Source organism: Stegodyphus dumicola, chromosome 10 (genome assembly GCF_044657685.1).
Source record: "Stegodyphus dumicola isolate Sdum_Otavi_A_Nest chromosome 10, ASM4465768v1".
In the NCBI taxonomy this organism is placed as follows: Eukaryota; Metazoa; Arthropoda; class Arachnida; order Araneae; family Eresidae; genus Stegodyphus; species Stegodyphus dumicola.
The window spans coordinates 56,505,983-56,530,200 of NC_140777.1; the positions used below are offsets into that span (position 1 = coordinate 56,505,983).

The 24,218-nt window shown below is 34.9% G+C and overlaps 1 protein-coding gene across 2 annotated transcripts; it reads left to right on the forward strand.

The window, feature by feature from the left end:
• Window positions 1-3,103: 3,103 nt before the first annotated feature.
• Window positions 3,104-23,641, forward strand: LOC146994970 (techylectin-5A-like). Of its 2 annotated transcripts, none has more exons than XM_085824941.1 (6): window positions 3,104-3,225; window positions 5,694-5,836; window positions 9,960-10,111; window positions 15,860-15,965; window positions 20,849-21,013; window positions 23,264-23,641. In XM_085824941.1, exons 1-6 carry the CDS (start codon window positions 3,212-3,214, stop codon window positions 23,518-23,520), a joined length of 837 nt encoding a protein of 278 aa, XP_085681067.1. In that variant the 5' UTR covers window positions 3,104-3,211; the 3' UTR covers window positions 23,521-23,641. The 2 variants fall into 2 exon arrangements, with proteins under 2 accessions (XP_085681067.1, XP_085681068.1); XM_085824942.1 differs by having other exon boundaries at window positions 3,111-3,225; window positions 5,694-5,767.
• The last annotated feature ends 577 nt before the right edge of the window (window positions 23,642-24,218 follow it).

Below are 24,218 nucleotides of genomic sequence, written 5' to 3' on the forward strand. Positions count from 1 at the left end.
CTGATTTTTTTAAATACTAAGTGAAGTTGAAAACAAAATTTTTTTCACACTTAAACTGTCAGGTTTATATATACATATTCAGCTCAGAAAATATTTCTATATGCATTGTCAGTCAATTTGGCTATCCTTCTTCAAAAAATGAAATTATTTGTGATAAGACACAAGCAGAAAGAGGTGGCGTAATGAAAGTGATCAAGTTCCTGACTGCAGTATCATTGAAAATTGTACTGGAATAAACATTAAACTCTTTAATTAATTAAAATACGCCTAAATCAATTTAAAATGCAATTTATATACCAGACCAAAACAGCTAAAAGTAGAGACATATGCTGCTGAGTGGTTTGAAATAATTCCCCCCCCCCGTTCAAATTTCAAATTTTGTTTTTTGAAAAAATGGATAAAACGACAAATTAATATTATTAATATTTATTCTAAATGTTTTAGAAAATATATTATAATTAATCCACGTCTTAATTAATAATTATCACGCTTGTTAGATTAAGTCTGTTAGTCAACTAGATTATTAGCGGTAACTTAAAGTGCTAGACCAGCACTACCCTTTTTAGATTTGGATTTATTATGTTACAAATCTTAGTTTTCACCGAAAGTTGTCGGTGTTATTGTAAAGCACGAAGTATGTTCAGAGTTCATGGTTGAAATTAATTAACTCTCTGTTCATAGTTGAAATTAATAAAGTATTATTTTCACCCTTCTTCGGTGCTGGTATTCTTTCATGTCTCTACGAGAAGTCGACAAGTTGATTAGTAGGATCTAGATTAGCTTATGTGGCCTAAGAGAGTAAGATCCTCAATGACCATTTAGATAATTTACATTCTTTAAACTACGTTTTCTCTGTTTGCATTTTTTTGTAAATAATGTATGTAATGTAATGTATTTGTTAACATTCTTGTTTTAAATGGGTTTGATGAGTTTGCTTTATAACCATTAAAAATTTCAAATGCAGATACATTTTTGATTAACAGATGCAATTTTGGCTGTTCTAATTCCAATGTTACTTAAAAGAATGTAACATTGTGTACCACAGTAAAATTAAGAAAATAAACTCTTAAAATGAAATGCTGAGAAAAACATAAAGCTTATGAAAGGCAAAAAATTAAACTCTGTTGTTTTTGAGATTAATAAAATGAAATGAATTGTAAATTCAAAATGCACTTATAAAAAGAGTAGAAAAATAGCATCTACAAAATCGCAAAAGACTTTTATAGTAAGCTAAATACCTTTGCAAGTTTTATTTGAAGTAAGCGCAGAGAGATTAATAATTAAATAAATAAAATGAGTTTTCGAGAAATCTATGCAAAAGCATGAAAAGCAGAATAATACAAATACTACTACCATACCTTGAAACTATGTTTCGAGGAGATCCCCGATTTTTCCCCTTCTGTTTCATGTTGCTGCACATTTTGACGAAAATTGCAGATTAATATCTTTCTATCATTCTTGTTTTAGAAGAGAGTGAAGTAATTTTTTTGCAATCTGATGTAAAAATTTTGAATTTTTGTAGCTGGTACATTTTTAAATGTTAAAATTTTGTGATGTTGAAATAGATGTCAAATGGTTTGAAAAAATTGGGTAATTTTTGAAAATGTCAGAAATTATGTTACAAATTTCTTTATAACGAACGTTTTGTGTGCTTTGCTACCATAAGCTGAGCTCGACGTCAGAAGACGGTTTTGAGAATTGTCCCTAAGTTTTAACGGACGGCAATGTCAGGAGAAGGATGTAAAGAACCCTCTATTAACTCAAATAAAGTTCAGAGATCACACCAACTCATACGTACAAAACGCTAACACTTCTGGCTTAACTAAAAAAGGTAATGACTAACTTAAAATTATATTAAGGTTTCATTTAGCCTAACGGCTTCACGGGAACCATCGCGCAGGCTGTCTCTGACTAGAAAGTCGGCCTAAAAAGGCCTAAGGGCAAGAATCGTTCAACGCCACAGCAGTCGAATGGTTAGCAAATGAAGGTATAACGGGTCCTCCAGGCAGGAAGAACACGCTCTGCTCTCACCTTCCAAAACCTTTTCTTAAATTCTAACTTCTTTCTACCCCATTTGAACACACGCGCGCTTGATCATTTGCATTCTGGGAAGAAAGTGTGAATTGAAAGCAAGAGTGACAAGAAAGGCTGCTTGAACATAAACCAGCTGTTAAGTAAATTAAATAAATTCACCCTTTTCACAAACTCATATATTGTTCTTTAAACGAAGACAGGTGCGAACAACCGTTTCAAAATTAAACTGAAAATATTAAATTCTGAAAACGTCGCTTCACGACAGTGTACTGTCATCCACAAATAACGCGTGAGCAAAACTGAAATTGGGCGACCACCGTTACCTCCTATGAGGGGATAGAAAATTCACATTCATGACCTTCTCCGGGATTCGAACCCGAGCCCTTCGGTATCTTATTTGGTATCGCAGTCATCCAGATCATTTTGTGTTCTCCTGCCCACACACAGCACTTAACAGCCTCAAGCAACCAGGAGCCAGATTCTGGCCAAATTGGTTCCAGAATCTACAAAGTAACAGAATTGTCCAGCGGAAACTGAAAACAATAATTGACTACTGTACTAGCAACTACTCTTCTGACGCTGGAAGATAGTAGCAATAAAAGTCTATATAAGCTAGTTCAATATGTCAGCAACAGATTATGTGATATGTATGTTCAATATGTAATTTTGTATTTATGCTGTGTCAGGTTTTCGTACACAAAGTTCGTACTGTATCTGTAAATGTTTATATCTTTTATTTATGATATCTAATTTATACCTCAATGGCATACTTCTTGTAAACTTTCACTACCATGATAACTCATATGTATATATGAATATGAGGGAGAGTATGTATACTTTTATCAGGAAGTAACTTAAAAATGAACTTATCAGGAAGTAACTTAAAAATGAATTAAAACACTATGGGTTAGCTAAATAAAAGCTTACAAAAGCGAATATGAATGATAACGGAAATCGTGTCCGGAAATCTTCCATCTGGAGAGGTTTCAGATTCAATTTTAAAGCGTGGAGTCGAGAAGAAGTTGGAATGTAAGAATTATCATATCTAAACGAATAATTTAAATGATAAAAGTGTCTTAATCAGCATGCCTCAAATAAATATAAATGAAGTGGAATCTCCGAATAAGATTATATCGCAGGGTAAACTCTGTTGTGCTCTTGAAATCTTATTATCAAGATGTCTCGCTATAAGTAAGTTATCGTTCCTTTAGTCTTTTTTGTTATATATGTAGAATCGGTACTTACTGTCCAGGAATATGATGTCTGTAAACTTATTTCTTGTGTAGCTGTCTAGGGGCTAATAAACTAGTCCAATTTACAAATAACTTGAATATTTAATGGAAACATGAATAGTTGCTACAAACTACAAAATGATTACATGTGTAGAAGGATGAATTTACATAGATGATATTTACAGATGAAGAGAATCGACCGTCTTTTACATGTAAACATCTTTCAGTCACATCATCGTCTTAATGGCGGAATCTATCTTAATGACTTCTATCATCGGAATCGTCTTAATGACTTCTATCATCGGAAAAGTAAAAGATTTATTCTCACAGCTTGTCGCTTCATCCGATTATAATGAACGATGCCATCCCACATGTATTATAAATGCTAAAAATATACTTAAGCAGAAAACAGAAGAATTTTGTGCTACCGTTTGAAAAAAGTCGGTACACTCGTGGGGTTTCTTTGCAACTGGAAACTAGAGTTAAAAGTCTTGCAGACCATACTACATTAATAGCGAATTACTGCTACGTCTTAAAGAACTCGCAAAATACTGAAGAAGGTTAAAATAACCCTTTTATTTAGTCTAAAGTTGAACAAACCTATGAACTGTTGGGCTACAGGCGAAACTTCCACAACCATGCACACAGCAAATGTTAAATTCAAATGGAGAATCGTCGTCTAAGACTAAATGAGCTGACTCAGATATTACCAGCGCGTATTTTGAAACACCGGCTAGAAAAACCCTAAGGCCTACTTTAAGCAGAGCTGGCGGGAATAATTAACAGTAAGACATGGTTGCCAGAAGCTCTATTTTCTTTTTAATCGAACGCGGGCACTTGCTTTTTTTTTTTTTTTTTTTTTCATTAGCCAATCCTAAGGCTGTAAGTGGTGACCATTTTATAGTGAAGACACTTAATAGGCGACCACCGTTACCTCCTATGAGGGGACAGACAATTCACATTCATGACCTTCTCCGGGATTCGAACCCGAGCCCTTCGGTATCTTATTCGGTATCGCAGTCATCCAGATCATTTTGTGTTCTCCTGCCCACACACAGCACTTAACAGCCTCAAGCAACCAGGAGCCAGATTCTGGCCAAATTGGTTCCAGAATCTACAAAGTAACAGAGTTGCCCAGCGGAAACTGAAAACAATAATTGACTACTGTACTAGCAATTACTCTTCTGACGCTGGAAGATAGTAGCCATAAAAGTCTATATAAGCTAGTTCAATATGTCAGCAACAGATTATGTGATATGTATGTTCAATATGTAATTTTGTATTTATGCTGTGTCAGGTTTTCGTACACAAAGTTCGTACTGTATCTGTAAATGTTTATATCTTTTATTTATGATATCTAATTTATACCTCAATGGCATACTTCTTGTAAACTTTCACTATCATGATAACGCATATGTATATATGAATATGAGGGAGAGTATGTATACTTTTATTTTTTTCGGAATATCTATGTATGTAAGTGCGCATATATCTGTATATGAGTTTGTATTTATATGTATATACATATATTTTGATTGTACTCTTCTTCAAGTGCCTTGTTGCACTCTTCTTCAAGTGCCTTGTATGCATATGTATATCTCTTTTTTGCATTTTATAAATGTCGTCTGCTCAACCGGGGCTGCCCAGAGCTGCGGCCTGGTAGCTAGTGGTTGACTCCCGCCGAGTTGGCAACCAATTCTACGTGGATATATCTATACCTGGGTCGGAAGTCAGCAGTTTACCTTCCCTAACCACTATAACCGTCTGCGCGGCTCTAATCTAAATATTCAAAACCCTTAGCTTAAGTACACACACAACTTAATTTGCATTTGGTAAGGAATGCGGAAAGGAGAAGTTAATAGTAAAGACTTAATCATAAACATAACATACCTTACACATTACGTAAATAAACATGTATAATCAATTCTGTATGTATATGTTACCGGCAATGTATGAAAAGCAGGCATTCTATGAAATTCTATAGACTGCTTGAACAAAATATAGAATGCTTAGCATTTAGGGAAAGTATGAAACATGATGATTTGGTATTACGATGCACAATATTTATCCTCTCCTTGATCTCTTTTTTTCCCAGGATGTCTTTCAAGACGGTTATTTCCCCTTGCATTTGTTGATCGTCTTTTCATCCATGATGTTTCTGTAGCGTTCCAGAGATGCTGTGGTAGAATTCGGTAAAATGTTAAGTAATGAGTCTAGTAGAAATTAAGATCTTTATAAATTCAAATGTAACTGATTTCGAGTAATTGTATCAAATTACACGCAATTATTACTTGCGCATTTGTGGATTTCAATTGATTGGAAAATATTTAAAGGCACTAAATCTATATCATTGGCAACAGTATAATAAAATTTTTGTTTAGGCAACTGCGTCAATGTTTTTGATTAATTCAGTTCTTTCTCTGACAGGTTGCTACCCTGGATTTACGTGGTAACCTTCGCGGCACTGGAAATATTTTTCTATGCAGATGCGACCCATGAAGGTAAGATTGGCTCTTTCAAGAAATTAGAAAGTGCTATAGATCCTCCACCATTTTTTGAAGATATTTCCTGTAAGTTCTATTGTTATAATTACCACACAATATAATCGTTTAAATCAACTGTAAGTTTTGAAAAGAATGCATGTTCAAAGTCGTACTTAATTTTTTATTTATATATTATGTGGATTACTGTTAATAAACGTAACTGTAAAACATAAATTATTAACATTAAACATTAATTTTAAATATGAATTATTAAACATAATTTTAAAACATAATAAGGACTGCATTCAGATCTACCAATCAAACACAAAAAAGGATTGGAGTCATAGGCATCTCATATACTATACGAACACTAGAATGTTATCAGTTTATGCAAATATTTGATTGTAGCTTATTAGATACTTTTTATTTGTTTTGTAATACTATTTTGAATTTATTTTTTCTAATTTATTACTGTTGTTTTGCACTTGTTTTTTATGAACATTGTATGGTTTCAGTTAATCTGGAAACTGAATTTAAGTCCTACAATTCAACGAGACAAATTAGCGAGTAATCACTATGTCTTTAGTAGTATGACGACTTGCGAAGGTCTAAAGTAACCTTTCTATTTAAGCTAAACCTGCACATAAAAGGCACGACTTGCGCTACCAACAAGAACCACTCGTTAAAGATGTAAATTAAACAGTAAGTGTCAATGAATAAATTTAAGCGTTGATAAAGTAGTCTCAGACTACACAGTCAAATATGTGAGCTATAAAGATGGCTCAAAATTTAACCAGTGCCGTAAGTTTAAAGTATCTGCTGCGATAGGATGCAAAGCCGAGAGAATCGCTTTTAGACAGAGCTGGCGAAATTCTAACAGCGCTGCACGAGAGATAGAACCTCTCCGGCTCTAAGCTTCAAAACCCTTTGCTGATATAATCTAAAAGTTAATTTGCATTCTGGTGAGGGGTACAGAAGAAAAAAGTCATAGCAACGATCAAAAGAATAATAACTGGCAGAGCTTAATTTCTAAAATCGGAATTGTCAGAGCCCTATGTTCAACTGCAAGAAATGATGCCCAAGAATTCATGTGAACAAACTAATAATAATTAAAACCCTAAATGTAGAGAAATTAAAATTAAATAAAATTAAAAAATAAAATAAAATCTGAAAGTTTTCAGATTTTTCATTACGCCCAAAGGGGCGTTTTTCTAACGTTTTCTCTGTTACCATTATTTACTTCACACTTGAACCATAAAATTTAGTTCAACAGCAATATCGCGAAATAATTTTAAAATGAGTATATCTTTAAAATTTCCGATACTCAGTCTCATGCGCTAAAGATAATTTTTTTTTTCCCTTCCCCTTACGGTTTTGCTATTGCTCGCATTGAATAAAACAAATTCCAAATTTGGGCTTCCAGATGCCCATATTCGGGTGGAAACGCACGTTATTCAAAACTGGATGGCTCTAGGTAACGTTGTTTTATCAAAATGCGAGAAACATACATACATTTATGCAAATTCTTCATTATTTAATTTCTTTAAATATAATGCAGGGCTCTAATATTTGGTGGCAACAATTTGAAAAGTGTGTTGTGTAGTGTAAATGTGAAAAATGAACAACGCCTTCGCCGGGAATCGAACCACGGAGCTCTCAAATACGCACCCAGCGTGTAGACCACCACACCACGAAAGCATGCTAAGAAGGCGAGAGAAATACCCCTGAAATTTAAGCTTTTTTATTAAGAACTGTTGCTAAGAGATAAAATAATACTTAAGTATTCTATTACCTTATTTTTGCACGAAATTCTCTTGAAAATTCGGCAAAAAATTGTAACTCGATTACATTTAAGCTTATATATTTAACATAAATATGCCCTAAGCAGATTTTTAATTTATCTGAAAAGAAATTGTTGGAGGCTGAATTTTTCCCATAATTTAATAATGAGAACTTATAACATGCATAAAGATGCATATATATTCTCGCTATGATTATCAAAAGTACATCTGGGCAATCTGGATTTTATGTTTTGTCAGCTTCAGTTTTATGATTATTGGCGTAGTTCTTAACGTTACTACTTATACTGAAGTTCAGTTTTATGATTATTGGCGTAGTTCTTGACGTTACTACTTATACTGAAGTTCAGTTTTTCACATTGCTTAGAAGGTTTAAAATATGCAGAAATTTAACAGATAATGCAAAAGTTTACACGCAGCCTGATTTTTAATGCCCTGTACATGTTTCTTAATTAAGCAAAAATTAAGCTTTTAATTATGAATACCAGAAAAAGGATATATATGGAAACATATATGGAAATAAAATAAAAAATACTTACGACTACACTGGGAAAAACATACAAATTTTAAAAATATGAAAGTTCGGGTTTTTCTGAGAAATTGATTCCAAGTTTCATAAACTGAATTGTTAATAAGTTTTAAATTACTGAAGTTCAATTTTATCAACGAATTTGCCATTCTGTTGTACTTACTTTTAAAGTAAAAAAAAATTCGAAAATTTAACACATGCATCATTTGTTAGAATATATGTCATACAAAAATATTTTTTTTAGAAAAGCAACTTGAATTTTTGAATTTATACATATCTTTATCGGGACAATTCTTAAATTTCGCCATATAGCAAAATTGGTTAAACTGATTTTTTTCCAACGTATAAATCAAAGGAAGGTTAAATGATATAGATATGCGTAACTGTTGAAATTAATTAACATAAATGACATTTTTTAGCTTTATATTTTTGAGAAATTATACTAATTAAAACACAGAAATACAAAAGGTAATAAAAATTCATTTATATTATGTGAATATTAATATTAATGTAGTATACCTTTTCACATACGAAGGCATTTCGAAAAGTAAAGATACACCGTACACCAGAGGAAAAGAAATGTTTTGCTGAGCAAGTTGGCAACACAGGTGTTAACCTTGAATCGTTAGCTTTCTTCTCGAGGTCATTCGGCATTTCAACGTTGATTCTGGTTGGAGTAGGTCGTCTTTAAAATGGCTGCGCCGATTCAGAATCCCGCCTAATGCGGAGTGCGCTCCGTCATACGTTTTCTTCATGCAAATAGTCAGCGACCATCGGATATTCAGAAAGACATTTTTCTGTTTATGGGAACATTATAAATCGACAAAATGTAACGAAATGGTGTCGTCATTTCTCTGAAGGTAGGACCGATGTTCATGACCAACAAAGAACAGATCGGCCGTCTGTGATCTCTGATGCCCTTCTTCAGAGAACAGAGGAAGCAATTCGTGCGAATAGACGTCTCAAATTGAAAGAATTGCATCAGATCATACCGGAAGTGTCAATAAGAACTCTTTATGAAGTTGTGACTGTCAAGTTAGGGTACAGGAAATTGTGTGCGCGCTGGGTTCCAACCAGGCGGCAACCTTCTATGACTGTGGGATACAAAAGCTTGTGCACCGATTTAATAAATGTTTGGATAACGGGGGTGATTATGTCGAAAAATAATAAATAATCCAGTTAATAAGATGTAACTGACCTTTTCTAAATAAAGTTTTTTTAAGGAATGCGAGCCATTATATCTTTACTTTTCGAAATGCCCTCGTACATTACAAATTAATGAATTTTTTCCTAAGCTGTTAATAATAAATATTATAAATACAAAATATAAACATAATATGGAAACAGAGCTATTTTATATCAGTTAACAATGGATAATATTATTAAAAACATAAATTTTTAATGCAGTCAGAATTCAGATAAATTAGTCTGTTTTGTTAAATTGAGTTGTTAATAAGTTTTAAATTGTTTGAGTTTAATTTTTCTAATATGGTCTTGAACTGAATTTTATGGTTTAATTGCGAAGAACGGGACATTTAATAAATAAAATTAACAGACAAAACGTTAAAAAAACGCCCCTTTGGACATAATTTATAATCTGAAATCTTTCAGATTTTTTAATTTATTATTTTATTATAAATTTTTTTTCATCTAAAATTTTATAAGCACAGGGCAAGTAAACACAATATTCTGTTATGCAAAGTTTTACCAGAAGTAATTTTAGCTTCTGCTATGTATCGTCGAGCTTCAAATGAATACTGCCTATCAAATAAATATGTGTAACTGGAAACTCTTAGTGACCTCATATATTGATTATAAATAGTAGTATTTGTAGAAACTAATTATAATCAAAAACACAAATGAGCATTTTTTCATTAAACAGATGCCTGCGGGAAACCTGTGGATTGCGCTGAAGTTCTGTTGAGCGGACACAAAACTAGCGGAATTTACACACTTTGGCCAAAGAGTAGAATACTGAGTTCTGAACAAGTGAAAGCTTACTGCAATATGGATACTGATGGTGGTGGTTGGACGGTAAATATTTTTTTCCTGCTAGATTGGAAATTGCAGCTAAACATCTAATAGCTGCCACTCCCTATAGATAGGGACCCCAGCAGCAGAGTGGTAAAGCCACGAAATACTGGTGGTTCAACCTAGGATTGAATCCCGGGAAAACAGCGGGCTGCATGGTTGGTTTTCTTGGCTTTCCCCACGTGTAACGTGGACACCAGCCAGTTCAACTTAAATCCACGAAAGCATCCCTTCGTATAGGCAAATAGCCCTCGAGTTGCTTTGCTTTAATAGCTAACTTAATCTAACCTAATGGTCACTCTGAATAAGTACTAGCATTTCCGACAAGCATAAGCAAATTTTGGGCCTGAGAACTATGCTTTTACTTTTAAGGATGAATAATCTCTAATCTTATACTAGTGAAAATTATTTTTTAAGATGACCGTCTTCTACAATATTTTATGAAATAAACAAATCAATAAATCATTAATTATTTACACGTCAGCTATTTATTATAACAGGAGATTAGTTTTAATCAGAGTAGCGTTTAATATTTACCAAAAAAACAACTTAATTTGGTTTAAATCAGTGGTCGCCAAACTCATGAAGCTTCTGAGCTACTGTGCCCTTTTTAAATCCTACTGTGAACTACCAACCAAAAGAACTACCAATTTTTTTTTTTTAAAAACCTTACATTTGCTTATTGCCTTTAAACTTACATTTCTAGCAAATATGAAATCGATTTTAATTAAACTGTATATAGCAAAAAGAAACTGAAATTGAATTGTACTAAAAAGAGAAAATGAAGTGTAGTTACTAATAAATAACAAATGTAAATAAAGTTTTTTTTTTTTAATCAGACTTATTAAACTTTAACACCAAGTAGAGAACTCTTAGGCATTAATCTGTATAAAAGACGATTTGACAAGCAATTGAAATCCTTTCGAAATCTTGGAAGTGTTTTTTTTTAATTCACTACTTTCTTGTGAACTGATACACTTGCATAGTGCAGTGAACACACACATTTGTTCTTTACCTCGGTGAAGAAGTAATCGGTTTCCCGTTCCGAATGAAAGTGATAAGTTTTTTGCTTAAACAGGCCATGGTTAGAAGAGATCTAGCTAGGTACTAATGCTTAAATCAAACTATCCAAGTTAGCAAATGTCTAATATACACACGATAAACATAACGTGAACGTGCACAACCTCATGCGTATACAGTCAACTATGAGATGAGGCTGACAATGGCAGTTGCGCGGGAGAAACAAGCAGTTGTCGTCAGCGTTAGCTCAGTGGAAGGGCCCAATAAATCGATGCCAATTATTTCATTTGGAAACTCTGATCTAATGCTATTTAAAAACCCGGACGGGCGGAAATTAACATAATTAACTGTTTGATATGTTGGGCAGGACTGGACATACGCCCTTGTTAACTTTTGCAGGTCAGGAAAATAAACTGCCTCGCGTACGCGTTGGATGGTTTTTCGAATACCACCATGAAATGCCATAGGCGAATCATGCAACTGCTGCAGTATATTTAATCTAAGACTAGCTGGGATAACAGGTCGAAATTCGTTGTTGGAATTTGTAGTTTTTGTATAAAATAATAGACCATCTATTAGTTCGTAATGGGCCGCCCTACTTCTTATCGCCACAATATCTTGGTGGCTAAAATTTTCAGGATCTTTTAAATAATCATAAATATTTTTAAATTCCGGATCCTTACCCAGTTCGGTTATTACAGTTTCTCGGGAATGTATCGTATATGCTTTGAGCATTTCCACCTTTACAGTATTACCTTCTTCATCTATTTTTATTATGGATAGGGCATCTGCTACGATATTTTCCTTTCCGGGGGGTTGTTTAATTATAAAATTGTACTCCTTTAACATGAGTGTCCATCTTATTAACCTTGGGGATAAGTTTTTCCCTGAGTATAATCTAGTTACCGCCGCATGATCAGAATACACTGTTACTGGCGCACTTCCAAAATAGACTCGGAACTTCTGCACTGCTAACAGAACTGTAAGTGCCTTTCTCTCAGTCTCGGAATAATTTCTTTGTGTTTCGTTTAAAGTTCTACTAAAAAATGCCATGGGCTGCTGATTTTGGAAAAGTACTGCTCCTACCGCATAATCCGAAGCATCCGCTGAAATTTCTAAATTCTCATCCTTTTCAGGAAATTTCAACACAGGGGCTTGCGTTAATGCTTGCTTTAATTTTTCGAAAGCACTCTTGGCTTCGGCCGTCCACGAGAATCTTGCCTTTTTCCTTTTTAATTTTAACAATGGTTCAGCAATAGCTGCAAAATCTTTTATAAAGGACCTTTTATATGAACAAAGTCCTAGAAAAGAAGAGAGCTTCTTCGCCGTATTTGGCGGCGGATACTTTTGAATGGCGATTATTTTTGATTCGTCCGTCTCGATTCCTTTCTAAGATATTTTATATCTTAAGTATTTTAATTCCGTGGCTGCAAATTTACACTTTTCAACATTAACTTTTAGACCGGCCTCATTTAATAATGAAAACACCTCTCTGAAATCTTTTATATGTTGATCCAAATTATCTCTAGTAATAATGATATCGTCTAAATATATGTGTTCTTTTCTAGAACAGGCCTTAACACAATGTCCATACGTCGCTGAAATTTGCCGGTGCCCCTGAAAGGCCAAACGGCATACGCAAGAATGCATAAGTGCTAGACTTGGTCATAAAAGCAGTCTTAGGCACATCTTCTGGTTTTACACCTATTTGAAAATAGCCAGCTGTTAGATCTAACGTAATCATGTATTTCGTAGAAGTTATGTTCCTTAAAATTACTTCAATAATAGGTAATGGATATACCGGATATTTAGTAATGATGTTTAATTTACGATAGTTAATTGCGAAACGCCACCTTTTCGGATGTGTTACTGGATAATCGTTATTTTTCTTATATAACACAACCGGGCTAGCATAACTACTTGAGATGAACGTTATGATCTTTTTACTTAACATATCTCGAATGTGCCACTCTATAATTTTTTCTTTAGTCTTATTATACCGATACGGCTTGTGGCGAACTGGCAGTGAATCTCATGTGTCGATTTCATGGTTGGTAACTTGAGTAAATCCGGGAATATCACTAAATAAAGAAGCAAATTCACTTACCTTTGGCAAATTTTTTGTTGCTCTCCCGTAGGCAGGTGGTGGAGATTTAACGTGGATGGTTCTATTTCTTCGAGCAATGGTTTCATGGTCAGCTTAAGGGACGCTTGGTTAAAATCAAGCGTTGCTTCGGCCTCTGAAAGAAAATCTATCCTTAAAATTACATGTGCTTGTAGACTTTTTACGATTAAAAACATAATTTTTACCTGCTCGTCCTTAATACGGATATAGAGTGGTATTTTACCTATGCATCAGCATCGTTCCCCTGGGCAGCTAATACTGTCTTATTATCCGAATTATATATTCTATATTTACGGAAGTATTTCCTAAAAAAAATCTTCTGCCACACAGGAACACTGCGCGCCTGTATCCAGGAGTGCGGTGGTTGGAATATTGTTCACCAAAACTTCAATCTTTGGAAGAATCAAATTTTTTACAATAACTGTATTGAGCTCGAAGGAAGAGGGATTTCCGCACCCTCCCGTCAGTAGAAATCCGTTTTAGTTTAAATCTTCTTTCTTCTTTTCCATGCCTTTCTTCTTTTTCCGCTGGCCTTCAAACTTTATTTCTAGCTTATTATTGAACTGTCGACGTTCGCCGGTTGTTTTTAGATACTCGGGTTTCTTTGACCACTGATTCGACTTGCTTCCGTAGCCGTACTCTTGCCTTTGCTGTGGTGTTGGCGCACCAAATCGGCTTCGTTGCTCGTGCTGGCGTCTTCTTTAATGTCCGCCGGCTTCCATACAAGAGTTTAAAGACGTGTATTTTTCTTAAAATAGAGAGATTTTCAATTCGTTGCTGGTATGTGCTGAAGAGTTCTGCCTCCAATTTGGCACGACTTCTTTCGACAGTGAAGGCTTTTACTAAGGCAGTCTTGAAATTTTCGTAAGTGGGACTTCCCACTTGACCCAAGAGGTTTCTTCCTATACATTTGAACCGATTGAGCGCTTGGCCCCTCAAAGCGCTGGTAGCTAAGGTGAATTTCAGGAACTCGTGGACTGGAACTCATGGACTCATGGACATGAAGTGGTCATCCAATTTTTTTAAAAAAATTGGTCACCGGTGAGTTTCCGTCATAGCTTGCTGCTGGTTTCATCGATGCACGCATGGTCTGGACGATATAACCAAATCTTTCCAGGGCGGCAGCTGGCATTTCTGGATTCTGAGCCGCTGCTGCAGGCACCTCAGCTTGTTCTTGAAACTCGGCCATGGTTGTCCTTTTTCTTCGGGCGCCACTGTCAGGACCTGTGTTTCTCTTGATATCCTTTGGAAACATGGAATACCCTGAATAAGAACAGGGAGCTTACTCAAGCTATGTTCAAGATTTGTGTGTAACAGACGACACAAGCAGGAAGGGTATACGAAACCCTTTATTTTCAATACTTTACAGGCACTTCCAAACTTCGGAATACAGAGACCAACCACTTGTGGTCTGAACGTAAGAGTATAAAACTACTAACTAAAACTCTAACTAAAAGCTAACTTTGAATTAGTATACAAATGCCTAGCACTAAGACTGGCCTTTATTTAAAAAAGGTACGTATGTAGTACGCCGAGCTGCTGAAACTACAATACGTTTGCAAATATCAAGAGGGCTAAACCTCTGGCCTTAAAGGCAACCAGCAACCGAGTGAAAACTCGTAAAATTGCAGTGGCAAGCGGCTTCCTTCCTAAAACTCCTCCTCTCTCACTAACTCTTGGCAAAAAGCCACAACTTACATACTTGGGCGTTAGCAAGACAATTTGCATAAACTAGTTAAAGCATTTAATTCTGGCCGGAAGTATAAAATAAGAAGTTATAGTACAGTTTTAAAATAAAATAAACGTTAGTAAAACTTAGAATCCTTACAATCTTGCAGAAAAGTGACTATTCCATTTTTTAAGGTAGGAGAAAGGAAACTTTGTCCACTCTGTCTTGCCACATGTCTCATACATATTCAGTGGTATTTAGCTCAGTGTATTTGTATGCAGGATATGGATTCAAATTTCACAATCTGCCTTGATAAATACGGAAATCATTTAGAGTTCCCAACTGGAAGTACTACATACATTGGCTTGAAAATCGGAGAGCTATATTCGCTAAATATCTTAGGTCTCTTGTGCACGTTAGTGAGAATTATCTATCATCCTAAGAAAGTGGCAATCATGTAACGATTCGTGATGTAATTCTTAATCCAAACTAAAAATTTCTTGAACTTTCATTTATTGGTACGTTACAAATACTGAAACTTAAGTTAGTTACCAAAACGCGCATAACACTAGAAAAGTTGTTCCTATATTAATAAAGTGCCAGTTCGTTCTCAAGTAACGTAAGGGCTTCAGATGTATATGCTTTCTTCCCAACATTATCTCCAGAGCACTCACAGTATTTTACTATCTGTCTAATATTTGGATTACTTATAGCTAAGCAAGCATCTAATTGACCTAACTATCGCTATAAATAGACAAAGTGTCATACCAGCCATTTCATATGCGTGTTTTCTAATTTGCATATTCTAGATAATCCTTTCTGGGAACTGATCTGAAATGACAGAATGAAGCCAAATTAATAAATTAGTCCTTTACACTCTGTAAACGCCTATGCTGTTTCTGGTAAAAATAATTAGGTATTTCATTTTGTTACACAGGTGATTCAAAGAAGAGGAAATTTTTCAAGACCTCCGGACTACTTTTTCAAGAACTGGAAAGAGTACAAAAAAGGATTTGGAAAATTGAATGAAGACTTTTGGTTAGGTAAATTTATCAATTAATGCTCTTAAAAAAAGAGAGTTTTAAGTAATTTACAACTTGTACATTATTAGGTATTTTATGTTAATTAAAATTTATTATTATAATTTAAGCCTTTACTATAACTTCTCTTTTCTATTGTCCTCACCAGAAAGCAAATTAGTAGGCTGACTGTTTAAACCTTTGAGAGGTACGGGGCTTCGCTAACCAACTTTCTGTACTACATGGAAATTACTCTGGACTGTCTATCAACAAAAAGAGAAGGATATAGTTATGCTAGATAAGAGAATTAAGTCACTGAGGGCACATGGCTTTGATGTGTTAACATGTGAAACTCCATGAAAGGTCAAAAAAGATCCAGGAAAGGTCATTATAAGGCCAATTCTATGGTGCGTATCTGCAGCTTGGGCGTCAGCTTCAAATACAGACATCCAGTGACTTCAGGTAGTAGAATAAGATTCTGAGAATAATTGCTGATTACCTGAATAGAAGCAAACAAATGCATTGACCGCTTGAAAATCGACCCTACAGTGGAGCACATTAGAAAGCAATGATTTGTCAAATGCCAGTTACATTGGCCGTTGGGCCATTAAACTTCTTGCTTGCCAATAGCGCTGAAATCTACCAGAAAAATTTGTCAGTGCTTCACACTCGTCCAAATGTTCCGCCGTCGTTGGCCGTCCACTATTACATAAAACACACAACGGCGAATCAGCTAGTCCAATGCGAAATAAATGATTCTGTAGATAGTCATATCCCGTCAATAGTCTAAAAGATGCAACCGCAACTGTTCGCGGGTGGTCAGGAACAAAAGCTGGGTTTGATGAGAGAGCACTCCAAGGCTTGCCCTCACTAGCCCGAGTGGCAAAATCTCTAAAAGTCTTTTGATATGTTAGCGATGTCAGAAGCTTAAGGGGGCTCATACACTTTAACCCCTCATGATCTTCGAATATGTGACTGTTACAAGAATTGGGATATTTTATTTATTTTAAAAGCAATTACTTCCAACCTTTTACAGCTGACTACATATTATAGCTGCTTTAGAAACTAGTAACCAGAAAGTTTGTGTTGAGACAAATAATTTTGTAATTTAATCCTCTTTGTGACAAAATATTTCGCCATGTTTCCACCTTGCGCGCATGATATTTTAAAAATAGCTAATGGTACATACTTGAAATTTGATGGGATTCTTTATATGGGCACTATTTTCTAACTGAACCAAAAATCTGATAAATATTTTAATATTGAAAAATTTTATGGACGAAAACATTACAAATTTTTTTAATAAAATACATTTTATAAACTCCAAATAAAATAAAAATTTAAAATGAAATTTTTCATAATTTTAGGTTCACAGTAGTTTCTAAATGTTATAAAAGCTATATATTAAATATGGAATGAAATCCATAACCATTTTAAACCGTGCGCGTAAGTTGGAAACATGATGAAAAATGTTGTCACAAAGCAGATTACATTATAAAAAAAATATTTGTGGCAACACAAACTTTCTGATTACTATTTCAGAAAGCAGCTATATTATGTAGTCAGCTGTAAAAAGTTGGAAGTAAGTGCTTTTAAAATAAACAAGTTATTCCAATTCTTGCAACAGTCACCTTTTCGAGAATCTTATGGGTTTTAAGGTGTATGAGTCCCCTTAATAGAATGGAGGCTTGCACTCGTTTTTTGGCTTTTGGAGAACCGTGGCCTCCTTTTTCGTAAGCATATCAGCCATCTCATTCCCATAAATACCGCAGTGTGAAGGTACCCATTGAAAAGATATCTTGTGGGAAAGTTCTTTTATGACTTCCTGACACTGTTGAACGCATATGTTCTTACACTCTTGGTAAGAGGAGATGGCCTGCATTTCTGAAGTCGAATCAGACAGTACAACAGCCCTCCTGAACGAGCTCTGTCTCAATGATAATTGTTGGAGATCTATCTGAATGGCTTTTACTTCTCCATCAAAGTGAGTGGAGTAAGCCCCTACAGGTATGTAGAAACTGAAAAGCTTGCTAAAAACTCCAGCTCCAGCCCCTTGAATCCTATCGGTCAAAGAGCCATCCGTATATACATGTATCCATTCCTTAGCCGGAAAACGTTGCTCAATTGTTTAAAAAGCTATAGTTCTTATTTGCTCTGGACTCATTTCCTTCTTATCAACTTTCATTTTCAGGTCCAACCGCACATCAAGGAAGCTATAATCCAACGGATATAGCAAAAACAGCAGTGCCGGTTTCAGTGTTCTTAAATGATTGTATTGTTCTAGGCGAAAGACACACTGCAGAAAGCCATTTTGTGGTTTCAAATTTCATTGTTTATTATAATCATAATTCCTCCAATGAGGGTTACTCGGTAGACGAATAAGTCTCTGGAAAAAGATAAAAGCATTTTTCTGAATCAGGTTTGTCACTGATTGGTTTGCCGATACCAACTGCATTGCCAGAATGAGAGTCGTTTAGCAACTACATTCTCTGCATGCTTTCTCCAGGTTAGGCGCTTGTCAGATTGACGGCAGCATCCGCCTGCTGCAAAACCGACTTCTCATACATTAGAAAGCATAATAAGCGTTTCTTCAAAAGTAGACTTCGCTGTGATGAAGGAAATTTTTCAGAAGTTCTTGCTTACCAAATCATTCCAGGAGATAATTCGATCAGACCATTTGCTACTCACATACTTAAAGATCACATCTTCCTAACCTAACTTTGATTGCCAAGGTTTACTTGTTTTCTTGCGTGGCGTGACTTTTGTCTCGCGTCGCTTTCCATTAGATTGGCAAACATGCAGTGAAGGAGACAACGGTCTTTCCACTTTTACTTCACTTTCTTGACATTTCCTGGAGTTTCACCTGCTAGCTCATGTGCCCTCGGTGGCTTAAGTCTCTTAACTAGCTTAGTAAGGCCTCTTATCTAGCTTAGTAAGGCCTCTTCTAGGGCCATATAAGCAACTTCATAATCAGGAGCTTCGCTAAGAAAGTTAAAATTTCCCCCGACTTCCCTGGGAAAAATGTATTTTTCTGATTTTAATGCTCAAATGCCCCTGATACCTGGATTTATATATTTTTAATGCCTTAATTTATCGGATATATTTCAACATGCAAATATATATACTTTCTTAAAGACGTTACAAAAAGTATTCCAGGCCACATATATACGGCCTTGCCAGTCGGAGTATTTTAAGTCGACGATTTTGAATGTTTTGGACTTAGAGGTTTTATCCGCGTCACCTGCAGTTTACGATTGATGTCTAGTACTGCCTGTAAATATCTCGACTGAGAATCGTTTCGTTAGCTGACCTTAAACACGCCATTAAACGTTTTAGCCAGCTTAAATAGGCCAATTTGTATAGCCTCTGAGAACGGTACTTGAATCTGAATTTATGTTATTTTAAATACTAGCAAGTGGCGGAAGTTATTTGCACCTCCAAAAGATGCCTTCTTTTAGTTTAAGAATTTAATGAAAAGGTTATTTTAACCTTCTAAGGAATTTGTCATATTAATATACACAGGTCGATCATTCGTTTGTCAATCTGGTAGGCTATGGATTATAGCTTCCTTGATTTAATTTCTACGCAATTAGAACCCTGTTATGTTTTTCATATCCTATTTCAATTACACCTGAAGTGAAAGCATTAAACTCAGTTAAATAATAATTATATTGTGTATCGGTCATTTTTTGGTTTCAAGAAGACAAGTATCTGGATTACATTCAACCCTATTTTTCTTCTCTAGTGATTATACGAAGGAGGTGGGGCGGGTTTCCTATAAAGACGAAATGACAAAATACAGTTAACGCATGCATTTTTGTAAACTTGGTATTTTTCCTAATAAAGCCCTCCATGAAAGCGTACCCACCCTTAGATAAATACCCTTCGCGTATTTAGCCGTAATCAAACCAAATGAAAACTGAACAAATGTTGTATGAGATTTTCTACTCATAAACATTGTAGTTTTATCCACAACATTCATTTTGGAGAATGTTTAGGGAAGTCGATGCCATCAACAAAGACTTCAATGCAAGTGCGCGTTTACTAATTTCCGTATTTTCCAGCTTGAATAATGTTCTCACTCTTCTTAGAGACAATTTATTTTGTTGACAGGAATCATTCATCCCGTGCTGTAATGCTTTGAGTACTTCTAGAGATATACCGTATTTGACGGCATATAAGACGCACCCTTATTTAGAAGGCCACACACAAGGAAAAAAAAATTCAATAGTCCGAAACAATCATTGAATGCAACTACCAAACATACTTTTATTAAGGAAAATTAACAAACGGCAAGCTGTTTTGAACATGATATGTAAATTTCAATAATGAATAAATGAATGAACGGCAAGCAATCAAACATAATACAAAATAAAGCAGAAACAACGCAGAAACAAACTAGAAACATGCACTTTGGCATAGTTTACCACGTAAAAAATCATCCAAATGCGTCCTTTGTGTCATAACTATTGGGTTATTGCACTGAAATGCTTATAAAGCGCCTGCGAACAATTTTACGCCTTTGCCTGTATTCCTTATATATCACTCTCTTACACTCTCGTCATTGTGACGTGCCATCGGTGTCATCTGGTTACTTCCTGAAATTTGCATATGATTCCTGAAGATGTGTGTAGTGATTTTACAGGTGATATATTTATTTTAGAGTTCGATTTCCTCGTGACTCCGAATTATCCTTAATTTATGGACATGAGTGTATTTAGAATGCCCCCATGCCTCAAAGACTATACTGCCAGACTATACTGTCTGGGCTGCAAAAAAGGACTATTGACAAATTAAAGTTAGATATTTTCTTTCATATTTTATATCTTATTTAAATATATGTACGAGTATATAGTATATACATTAAAAATATCTTTAATGCTTTGTTAATATGCCTTTCATTTCAGGTAATGATAACATATTTGCCTTGACCAATCAGAAACTATACTCTGTTCGTTTTGATCTGAGGGATTACGAAGGAACGAAAGCGTATGCTATGTACGATAAGTTTTGGATTGATGATGAAGATCACCAATATTGCTTACATATCAGCGATTACTACGGAAATGCTGGTAATGGCAATTTATTTTAAACATTAAATATAGTTACTCATAAATTTGGGCATTTTAAAAATCTTTAATTTGCCAATGCACTGTACATTAAATTCATGCTAATTCATTGGGCATAAAATAATCTGATGTAACTAGTAACTAGGATTACATTTCGCTAGTTATTTCCCTATTTATACAAAATCTGAATGTCCGGTTTTTAATTTAAAAAAATCGCTTTTAAATTAGATCAACGAATAATTTCTGCACACTGAAATTGCGTTGAAAATTTACGGCACCGTGTTTCCAAATCTGCATCCTCAGAAGAATCCACGTAGAATGATTTCAGATGAACAGTCTCAGTGACTTCTTTCTAATAAAATACGCCTTATCATTATGCATTTCGCTGCTAGTTTTTTACAAATAAGTGATAAGGATTTCAAATAAAGTTTTAAAAAAGAGGTAAGCGATGAAAGTAATAAAACTGCAAACATTAGAAAAGTACTGCTATTTGTTTTAGGGAACACCATTTCAATCCAGAAATGTATAATGAAGTTTGTTTACGTGAAAAAAAAAAAGCTATAAGTCCGAATGGCAGTCGGATAGCACGTCCGAATGGCAATCGGGAAGTCCGGAGTTCAAGTTCCGGAGAGGGCATTGCACATTTTTCATGTCTCCGGCATGATAAAACCTTAATAACTCTAAAAGTGGTCCTCTAACTAAAAGATAGTGGACAATAATATGTCAGCAGGATTCGGCGATTGGGTCCCCTATTCCCCAGTCGCCCTTTAAAAGGGGAGTATATAAGGAATTTTCTTCCTCTTTTTCCCATGCCTTCGTGGTGTAGTTGAAGGCACACTCGACGAGTATTCGAGAGATTCAGGACTCGAGTCTCGGCGAGGGCGTTGCTCATTTACCACGTTTCATGCTTCAAAATAACCTAATGACTCAACAAAGCATTTTGTGTTTTTGCACACTGTTCTGTAGCTAACATCCCATAAAACTCGCTTGGAGAATCTGATGAGGCGGCGTGCAGTAGGCTTGATGGTAATAGACCTACAACAGGCTCAAGCGGCAAGGCAACTAAATATTCGTCGTAGCACCGTCCACAAATTATCACATCAGATTCTGAAAGAATATGTAGTTATAAACACAAATATTTCCTGTCTGCGTGCCGGTGACAGAACCTTCTGAAGTTTCTTTATGGCTCTTTTGACTTAAAGATGACAAAGCAGGATTACGTGTCAACTTGCTGCTGATCATTTTGGGTCATACGAAGAATATCTACTGAGAGGGGAAGACGCGCATGTATTGACTGTTTTAAAATACGAGTACATTTTTCCTCAAGAAGCCTTGCGGTTTTGATTTTATAATTTTAAATACGGATTTGTGTCAAACTGTAAGCAATCTTAGGTTTCTTCGGATATGCACACTTCTAAATTTAAGCGTTTTAAAAATCTAGCGCTTAATTAGAAGATCCATGGTTTGATTCCGACGAAGCTCTGTAGTTGATTTATCAAGTCTTTTCTTTTCTGTTCTTGAGCCTAGTAATTTCAAGAAAGTAATGTTAAAGCCTAGTAAATTAAGGAAAATGAGGGTCAATTTTGGTCCTAAAATTGATTTAATATTTGGAATTAATAATTAGTTATTAGTTGATAAACTACTAAATTAGTTCCAACTATTAATTCAGAACAGAACAGAAGATAAATCAACAGAAGATACACAACAGAAGATTCACAACAGAAGATAAATAAACTAAGAAATAGCCATCTCGGACAAAATTTTTTAACTCAGACTGAATCATCAGAATTGTGTTTGTATCCATTCCGGGGTAAATTGTAATGCCTGTGATTAACATGTCTTTACTGCAGGAAAGCACTTAAAATTCGCCATGCCAAACGGCTTTTCGAGAGATTAGGTGAAGAAAGGCACTAGATTCTTGAATTTAGCTTCCGTAAACACCACTCAAAATTCAGGTCAAATGGTAATTAATTAGCTCTTGTCTACTTGTTAATTGATTATTATTTAATTGTAACTTGTTAAATTAAATATTCCACTCCAGTTCATACTAGGAGATAAAAAAAAATCAGAGGAAGAAATTTCCTAAATTTTTGAGCAAATTAATGAAATTTTTATTCGTAACGAATTGAATAATATTTAAAAATCTAAGATCCCGTTATAATTTGAAGCAAAAGGATTTTCTTTTAAAAAACTTTATTTGTGATATAAATTTCAGTAAGTGCGATTTTCAAATTTAACAATTTCTCTTTGCAGGTGACAGCATGACATATCATGATAACAACAAATTTAGCACCAAAGATAGGAGAAACGACAAGGATACTGCAAGAGACTGCGCAAATACATATAAAGGATGTTGGTGGTATAAGGATTGCTATCAGGCGAATCTGAACGGCTTGTATGTGAAAAGCCATTCGAGCGATTCTGGTATCGTGTGGCGGTCATTCAGAGAATTAGAGACCTTGCAATCAGTGGAAATTATGATAAGGCCATATTATTTCAAAAAGCAATAAATATTTTCTCAAGTCTGTAAAAACATTTTGTTCGGATACTTGAATTTGTGATACTGTTTTGCCTCAATATGTTTGTTTAATAAGTTTCATAATAAAATACTTGTGCATAATAAAACTTAAATGAGCGTTCTTTCTTGATGTTTACGCATTCATTACCAGACGCCAAGAGAAGTCTACACGAGAAAACTTTGGGATTTTGAGAAAATCAGAAAAGAAGTTCACGAGGCTATGGAATAATCCGATCGACGCTCGACTCGGAGCAAGGGTATAAATAGAACTTAGTGCACATTCTTTAATGCAGTCTTTCCTAACAGCGGTTAAAAGAATAAGAATGGGAGAAGAAGGCAAGCTCTCGTAGACATACTGTAAAGCCAGGACTTCACTTTTGTGATCAAAAAAAATTTTTTTTTTCTTTATAGTAGGTTAGATTATTCCGTACATCAGCAAAAAACAATAATGTCCATTTGTCGTCAACTAAATTATTTGCTAAAGTATTCTGTGGCGTATACTGCTTTGAGTGGCATGTCACTGAGCTAAACGAGAAATGGAAATTTTCAATAATTATTTAATTGAATATTGGGTTAGAAACGGACGTTATTAGTGATAACGAGATACAGGACCTCCGAAATGATGATTATGAGCGTAATGCTCATAGAACATTGGTAACGACATTGGCAAGACTTTATTTTCCCTCATCA

Excerpts from the sequence above, each read along its gene's own strand:
- LOC146994970 (XM_085824941.1), top strand. Across the intron at positions 15,966-20,848 it reads GAATGAAGACTTTTGGTTAG|GTAATGATAACATATTTGCC; the intron begins GTAAATTTATCA and ends CTTTCATTTCAG. Across the intron at positions 21,014-23,263 it reads CGATTACTACGGAAATGCTG|GTGACAGCATGACATATCAT; the intron begins GTAATGGCAATT and ends TTCTCTTTGCAG.